The sequence below is a fragment of the Anabrus simplex genome, chromosome 3 (genome assembly GCF_040414725.1).
Source record: "Anabrus simplex isolate iqAnaSimp1 chromosome 3, ASM4041472v1, whole genome shotgun sequence".
Classification (NCBI taxonomy): Eukaryota; Metazoa; Arthropoda; class Insecta; order Orthoptera; family Tettigoniidae; genus Anabrus; species Anabrus simplex.
Window position 1 is genome coordinate 135,744,150 of NC_090267.1, and position 9,195 is coordinate 135,753,344.

Below are 9,195 nucleotides of genomic sequence, written 5' to 3' on the forward strand. Positions count from 1 at the left end.
TCCCTTTCTTTCTTGAGTCGTATAACCTTTAAAAAAATTACTGTGACTGGAGTTTTCTTTGGTGCGAGGGGAACAATTCCCAAATCTTTCATCACATGGCGACAAAAACATAAACTAGCAAGAACTCTACAAGATGAGATAGTCGTCTCATTCATCAAATACTCCGTTTCGATTTTTCGACACCATTTATATGGAGTTCATGCCATTTAATATGGTTAATTGTAACCTATCATTTTTTTTAAAAACATTAGTCTTCTTTATCTTCCCTCAAAATTGTTATTGTATGTTATTCTGTGTCTTATGGCAAATCTAGGGTGTCCTGGATCAAATTAAATAAATAAGAATTATCCTTAAAGTAAATTTACCTGATGACCTAGCCTCAGTAATTGCTGTTTAACATTTTAAATATATTAACTGGGAAGATGTTCCTTTTCACCATTCAACTATGTTTAAGATGTAAACTTTTATGAACATTTTGCCATTTAAAATGTAGTTATTGGACTTGCCCACTGTGTCATTGCAGAATATTTGGTATGTTTAAGTGCAAGTGACTAATCTCATGTTTTAATCCGTATTGAAATCTGTTGATATACAATAATAAAACTTTATTATTGTATGTTTAAGTGCTACTAGCACCATGTGTTATTCATCACTCTGCATAAGAGGAAAGATTTATCTTACTTTAGTTTGTTTGTTTGTAAAGTTTAATTAATTCCTCTTAAGTTATAATTACATAAGTTTCATTTGCCATGTTTTCTTCAGTTTGAGTTTGGTCATGTTATAGTAATAAATTAAGGTTAAACAGCAATTGCTGAGGCTAAGTCATCATGTAAATTTACTTTAAGAATAATAAACTGTTACAAGTATGAAGGATGAGTTCTCCACCTAATCAATACTTTATTTTACATAGTGTCAAAATTATTTACATAAAAATAGTACCGGTTTCAACCCGTAAATAGGTCATCTTCAGCTACTAGAGAACCTACTTAATAGCGACTGTACAGAATAAATACTACTAAAATTAAACAAGAATGCCATTAAATAAACATGATACCACTATTCTAAAATTACTTAATGTTAAGATACACTGACTGACAGAGCAAATGCAACACCAAGAAAGAGTGGTCAGAACTTTATGCCAATTGCAGGGTAGACTGACGTCACTGAGGTATGCTCATGATGTGAAATGCGCCGCTGTGCTGCACACGTAGCAAACGATAAATGGGACACGGCGTTGACGAATGGCCCACTTCGTACCGTGATTTCTCAGCCGACAGTCATTGTAGAACGTGTCGTTGTGTGCCACAGGACACGTGTATAGCTAAGAATACCAGGCCGCTGTCAACGGAGGCATTTCCAGCAGACAGACGACTTTACGAGGGGTATGGTGATCGGGCTGAGAAGGGCAGGTTGGTCGCTTCGTCAAATCGCAGCCGATACCCATAGGGATGTGTCCACGGTGCAGCGCCTGTGGCGAAGATGGTTGGCGCAGGGACATGTGGCACGTGCGAGGGGTCCAGGCGCAGCCCGAGTGACGTCAGCACGCGAGGATCGGCGCATCCGCCGCCAAGCGGTGGCAGCCCCGCACGCCACGTCAACCGCCATTCTTCAGCATGTGCAAGACACCCTGGCTGTTCCAATATCGACCAGAACAATTTCCCGTCGATTGGTTGAAGTGGTTGAAGGAGGCCTGCACTCCCGGCGTCCGCTCAGAAGACTACCATTGACTCCACAGCATAGACGTGTACGCCTGGCATGGTGCCGGGCTAGAGCGACTTGGATGAGGGAATGGCAGAACGTCGTGTTCTCCGATGAGTCACGCTTCTGTTCTGTCAGTGATAGTCATCGCAGACGAGTGTGGCGTCGGCGTGGAGAAAGGTCAAATCCGGCAGTAACTGTGGAGCGCCCTACCGCTAGACAACGCGGCATCATGGTTTGGGGCGCTATTGCGTATGATTCCACGTCACCTCTAGTGCGTATTCAAGGCACGTTAAATGCCCACCGCTACGTGCAGCATGTGCTGCGGCCGGTGGCACTCCCGTACCTTCAGGGGCTGCCCAATGCTCTGTTTCAGCAGAATAATGCCCGCCCACACACTGCTCGCATCTCCCAACAGGCTCTACGAGGTGTACAGATGCTTCCGTGGCCAGCGTACTCTCCGGATCTCTCACCAATCGAACACGTGTGGGATCTCATTGGACGCCGTTTGCAAACTCTGCCCCAGCCTCGTACGGACGACCAACTGTGGCAAATGGTTGACAGAGAATGGAGAACCATCCCTCAGGACACCATCCGCACTCTTATTGACTCTGTACCTCGACGTGTTTCTGCGTGCATCGCCGCTCGCGGTGGTCCTACATCCTACTGAGTCGATGCCGTGCGCATTGTGTAACCTGCATATCGGTTTGAAATAAACATCAATTATTCTTCCGTGCCGACTCTGTTTTTTCCCCAACTTTCATCCCTTTCGAACCACTCTTCCTTGGTGTTGCATTTGCTCTGTCAGTCAGTGTATATACATATGGTACACTTTTGGGGTTAAGGGGGTTATTTGCAAATATTACATTAACTGAGGCTGGAATCGGATACAGTTCTTAGAGTTAATTAAGAATCACTGATATTCAGATGTCAAGTTATCTGTGTTAAATGCCACTATTATGTCCAACGGTTTATGAGATCTTTGAAGTGCATTGTTGTGCCGAAAATATTACGGGAGTGTCGTGTTCCTTAGAATAAGAGATTCAGCACGGACACATAGCTTATACTCAATCTATATCACTGCTGAAAAATATGTTAGTGAGTGCGACAAGAGAACCAAATCTGAAAAATATAAGGCGGGAATGCAAAAGCAGGCCAGGAAACTGCAAATTACCACATCAAAATTAAATGCTCAAGTAGCATGCAGGATTGACCTTCCTGACTATTATTAACCAATAAAAATTAATTTTATTTTAGCTAACACCAATTAATTTTATTTCGACGAGTCCAAAAATTTTCTTATTTGCTGACACTGGGTCGTTTCCAGTAAATGACGTGTGAACTACAGGGTATTCTAAAAGTTTGTCAAAGCTCGGAGATGAAATTCAATTTAAATAGATGAATATTCAAAACAAATAATTTAGAACGCTTCACTTTCCCACTGTCTCAGTCATATTAATCAGTTTTAACATATTTTGCACAATTCTTCACATTTTAAAGATAATTACATTTTTTGTACATATGATTTATGTCCATGCCAAATGTTGTTTAATTAGACACTTTGTTGGTAGAATTACAAACACAATTTTATACATCATCGGTCAGGGATGCTGTGTATGTCTTGCAGAATAATTATAAAATTGTATGTACAATAAAGTAGTTTACATCAACTGCAAATTTGGTTGGATTTTGGAAAGCACGAACAACTATCGAATTTCTATTTATGGAATCGATTGACATTATCTGTGACTGAAAATAAACTCAGTATTGGTCGTAGAACTGCAAGTGAACAAGTAGTGAAAAAATTTGAAGGAATCCTTCAGAAAAATCCAAGTTAAGCCAATTTACCTACAATTATCCAGATCTTGTACAGAGAAACGTGGAACACCCCAGAAGACATTGCTGCTGGCCGCATTCATGTGTTGAAGTATGCACTTGTGACCTCGTGCAATGTTAAGGGGTAGTTTTCGGTGTATAAGGACGTACTTTCTGATCTTTGATGAAATTTATATCCTGAAAATATGGAAAAATCTTGTGGTACCTCTATTGTATTTCATGCCCTGATTAAACTTGAGAATTGCACGAAAAATTATTGTGAATTATTGAAATATGTAATTTGTATGAGATTAATCTACATAAAAGTTGTTACCATTTATTCAAAGATAGTTAGCTCTGTGTGCAATTTTGATATTACGGTACATATATTGTGCATATATTGTTTTTCTTTTTTTTACGTATATTTATGTATATTTAGGATATTACATAAAAATCCAGATTTTGCTAATCACCAATCACTATCACTCATCCCTCAGTCAGTGTCATATTGTCAAAACCAAAATTGAGACTGAGATAGGTCGATGAAAGTAACAGACTTGTTATAACCTAAGTTACTAGATGACATAGTGTATTATAAATATTATGGCCCGGTTTCACAATGTCCGCTTAAGTTTTGAATCGGGCTTAAGCTACAGATGAGTTTTTGATGGGCAGTATAAGTAATAAGCTGAGCTTATCTACAACCTTGCTGAAACTGTACTGAACTGTGGTTTAAGCTGAGGAATGACTATTTAACTTTCTGAAAAAGACATTGTCAGTGGCAAGGAATTGCATATGATTTTAGTTAACATGCAAGATAAAGGAAGTCCAAGACCATTTAGAATGCATCCAAATCATTTTCCTTTGTGTAGTTATAGAGAATTTTATGAATAATTTGATTAGGTAAAGAGTCAGCAGTGATTGTACTAGAAATGGTTAGTGATACAATTATTAATTTTGATAATTTTGATGTCTCAAAATCAACAGCATACAGAGCTGTGAAAAATTGTTTCACACCACATTGCTCTGCTGTAAAATGTATACTCATGTCCATTCTTTGAGGAGCTGGTGCAGCTCCTTTCACACACAGGTGGTGGTGTTACCCCCAGTGGAAGTGAGTGGCATGTACCTATTTAACCACAGACCATCCTTCCCACCAGTCTTAAGTTTCTGGTAGTACCGCGAATTGAGCCCAGATCTCCAAGGACATAATCTAATAGCACTAGCTGTTACATTTTGAAGGTGGACTTCATTGTACTGAGTGATACATTTTTAGTTCCCCTATGACCCAAGAAGCAAGGGTTAAAAATGAAGGAACACTGGTATAAAACAGTCAAATACTCTCATCTCATTGGAGCTCTGCCACATTATATCACCAGGAATGGATTATGTTGTTGTTTTCAAATGCATTTAGTGTCGCTCATGGTTTTGAGGTTATGTTGTGTTTAGCTCAGCAACTACAGAATGGGTACATGAGTACATACATTCAACTGGCAAGCTTACACTTAACCTTGGAGTTTAAAATTTAAGTACCAAGGTTGCCCTTGTTTAAGGAAACCTGTGCGTGACAAGTGAATTTTAATATAAATATTACATTATCTCTTCTGCAAATTGCATGCAAGGTATTCTCAAAAATATTGCTGAATAGAGTAGAAACATCACTTGACGAGCAACTGGATGAGTATCAAGCTGGATTTTGAAAAGGTAGATCTTGTTCAGAACAAATATTTAACTTAAAATCCTTAATTTGCCATAGGATATTGAATTCAAAAGACATTGTTGTGACTTTTGTAGATTTTAAAAAGGCCTTTGAGAGAAACCATAGATAAAACAATTTGTGAATTTGGAGTGAAAACCATATTGGCAAACCTAATATGTGAAATCTTACTGACACAATTTCAAAGGCAAAATTTATGGGTGAGATATCAAACCCTGTTAAGATAAATACAGGGGTATGGCAAGGTGACGGTTTTTCACCCCTTCTATTCAACTGTGCTCTAGAGAAAATTGTAAGAATTTGGAATGTAAAGCTTAAAAAACATAACATTTTGCTGGTAACTTTGGGGAGAAAAAACAAAGGCATTGAAATAAATGCCTAGCATTTGCAGACGATTTTGCTATATCGTCAGAAAACCTAACAAGTGCAACAACACAAATCAATCTCTTGGAGGAAATAGTCAACAAGACAGGTTTAAGAATCTCCATAGAAAAAACAAAATTTATTACAAACATCAAGAATGCTCCAAAATGTTTGGCAACAGAATTGGTCCAGTGGAAAGAGTAACAACATTCAAATATATGTGAGAAATAATTCAAGAAAATGGTTTTGACAAATCTGCAGGAGAAGAAAGGGTACACAAGATGGAAGGAGCATATGGTATCACAAAGAATTTTTATAACAAAAAGTTTATCTAAAAATGTTAAAATAAATCATTACACTACAGTGGTGAAACTGGAATGCCTATATGCAAGTGAATGCCTGGTACTAAACTATAGATTAGATATACTTGAGGTACTACAAAGGAGAATCATGAGAAAAATCTTAGGCCCTGTGAAAACAACAGAAGTTAGGAAATTAAGATCTAATGATGAAATATACAGGAACATAGAAAACATAACAAAAACCATAAGAAAAAGGAGATTGCAATTTTTTGGACATATTTACAGAATGGATGATTCTAGATTAACAAAAGGGATTTTCAAGTACCTTCAGGAAAAAAAGGCAACAACTAGCTGGATTCAAGAAGTAAAGAAAGAATTAGCAAGAAATAATATAAAAGAAAAAGAAACTATGGACAGAGAAATTTTTAGAAAGAAGGTAGTAAGTATGGAAGGATTCCAAGGAAGATTGAACAAGAAGCCTGGTGTGAAGTGGTCCAAGGACAGAAAGAAACAGCATAGTGAAAGGATGAAAGAATATTGGAAGGAATGGAAGAGAAAATAACAAAGTATGAAGAACTGAAATGAAATTGGCATGTGGTCCTTAGCGCCTCATCGGAAAGAAGAATTACATTATCATTTCTTTATACAACACCACACTTGACATTAAACAAATCTGTGGTTTTATTCCATACTTGGGCTTTCTTACTCTGTAATATTTTTTCTGATTATTTAAATTCTATTATATGCTTATATTGCCTTATAATCTGTAACTAAATTCTACAGTAAGTTTTGAATCACTCTCTTTGCTTATGTTGCTCCATAACCTACCAAAACCTATTCCACTGACAATATAGTTATAAATAAGTGCATGCATTACCAACTTTCTAGTTATGTAGAGGTTGACATCAGTAAAACCAAACATGGAAGTGTTACTGTGAAACTCGTAGTTAATCTTCAGCCTAAGCTTGAACTGTGAAACCGGCCCTATATTTTGCCAGGGATGAATCAAGGCAGCAAATGATCTTATCATCATCAAATATGTAAAGATGAGTTATGTAAGCCTTTCTTTATTACAGGATGTTCCATCGTTGAGGCATTAGAAGCTGCAACTCTTCATCCAGCAAGTGCTATAAAAGTGGAGAATTGGAAGGGAACTTTGGATTATGGAGCAGATGCAGATTTTCTTATGTTAAGTAATGATCTCGAACTTTGGTCCACATGGATTGGTGGAGAATGTGTCTATCAGGCTGCTGGAAAACCTATTGTTTCAAGAAAGTCTGTACTGGAAAACAGATGATAAACACCCTTCAAAAGAACTGTTAGACATTTAATTTGCACAATAATGTATTTTTCAATACTTACGCATTCCATATTCTGTTTTCAACTCAATAGGTATGCCATTTGTAAGAAAATGGTATATATTATTATGTATGGTGTTAAATATTTTATATCAAAAACTCATTTTATTTTACTCTGTGGCTGTTGCAATGTTATACTTCATTTACCAATTCTATGAAAATGTAGTGTACTGTATATATATATACAAAGCTAATTTGCTCTAAAATGCTATATATCCTACCGTGATTGTTAATAAATCATACTCATTTTCATGTGTGATTATCTTCAAGAAATAAAATTTAACTTCCTATCTTTGTCTACATTTTTATTAAATTACAGTCAGACTGGGAAAGAAAGAAAGAAAAGGGGTGCTCACTACTACAGTAGATACGGTGCCTGCATACTAATGTGGTTTAAGTGGAATGTAATTTTTGCATTCTTAGTTGGACTAGTTGTCTCTATTTAATTGCAACTGTGCTCTAGAGAAAATTGTAAGAATTTGGAATGTAAAGCTTAAAGAACATAACATTTTGCTGGTAACTTTGGGGAGAAAAAACAAAGTCATTGAAATAAATGCCTAGCATTTGCAGACGATTTTGCTATATCGTCAGAAAACCTAACTAGTGTATACTTCATAAATACTTGAAGTATTCCACTACTTGGAGATCTTAACTTCTTCATAACATCGAAATTTCAACACACAGTGCTCCCTAAAGTGTTTTAGTACTTCATAAACAGCATCTGACAGAATTATTTAATCTTCACATTTTGTTTACCTACTTTTATACTTATTTGTGATTGGGTGAATTTTCAACACACAGTGCTCCTGAAAGTGTTTTAGTGCTTCACAAACAGCAACTGATGAAATTATTTAAACTTTACATTTTATTTAACTGTGCGTTGTCTTTTATACTTATTTGTGATCTGCTGATGATGACCAAGAATACTATTCGAAACGGTACCAATTATAATTAAGTAGGAATATAAAACCTTCAATATGGAGCACTATGAAATTCTTATCTCTTAACACAGTGTATATACCTACACAAATATATTAAAAACCTAACGAATAGATGGATACGCACACATGTGCATTCACTCGCACTGAGAAGTATATTAGCGACCATTTTTTTCAGTCAAGGTGCTATGTCCACACTAAGAACACACATTCACTAAATCCTGTCCATGTGGCACGTGAAGTCTCAGTACAGACGACGATATCAATCACTTCATCACATTAAATTTTTTATCACGCAAAGTCACTACCAACAATTGTCCTTGATGCAAGTAAAAATAGAATGACTTGTTTCATCCTGGAAAGAACATCATCAGATTATATCAAATCACACCCAAATATTTAGAAATGTATAAACATTTAAGCTGCCACCCCCGAAGGCCAGGGTTTGATTCCTGGCTTTGCCAACAAATCTGAAAAGTGGTACGAGTACTGGAACGGGGTCTACTCAGCCTCGGAAGGTCAACTGAGTAGAAGGGGGGGTTCGATACCCTCCTCAGTCATCCTTGAAGTGCTTTTCCGAGGTTTCCCACTTATCTTTCAGGCAAATGCCCTCTTCCCTGTCTCTTCCAATATTTCCATTCCCCAACAAGGCCCCTTCAGCATTTCAGGTGAGGCCGCCTGGCCGAGGTACTGGTCTTCCTCCGCAGTTGTTTCCCCAACACTGCCCTTGAGGCAGTAGAAGTGAGATCCCTCGCTGAGTCAGAGGGAATAGCCAACCCTGGAGGGTTTATTTCTGTTTAAATACATTACTTAAATACTTGAAATCTGGAACATATCCTAATGAAGTCATTTCACATAGAGTGCGAGGTGTTGAAAAACTGTCGTTCTATCACCTGGCTAGCCAGTCCATGGACTTTCCGCCATGCACTATGCCCTGGTTAAGTCAATGATACGCTGTATTTTATTTTTAGGTGTTCTATTTTAGTGCTCCCATTATTATTATT

At 37.3% G+C, this 9,195-nt stretch overlaps 1 protein-coding gene across 1 annotated transcript in view; it reads left to right on the forward strand.

Moving 5' to 3' along the window:
- LOC136867105 (N-acetylglucosamine-6-phosphate deacetylase) overlaps positions 1-7,543 on the forward strand; it is a 125,829-nt gene extending 118,286 nt beyond the window's left edge. Inside the window, exon 8 of the mRNA XM_067144210.2 lies at positions 6,972-7,543. Coding sequence (XP_067000311.2) covers positions 6,972-7,192 — 221 coding nt within the window. The 3' untranslated portion in view covers positions 7,193-7,543. The remainder of the gene's footprint in view (positions 1-6,971) is intronic.
- Positions 7,544-9,195: the final 1,652 nt, after the last annotated feature.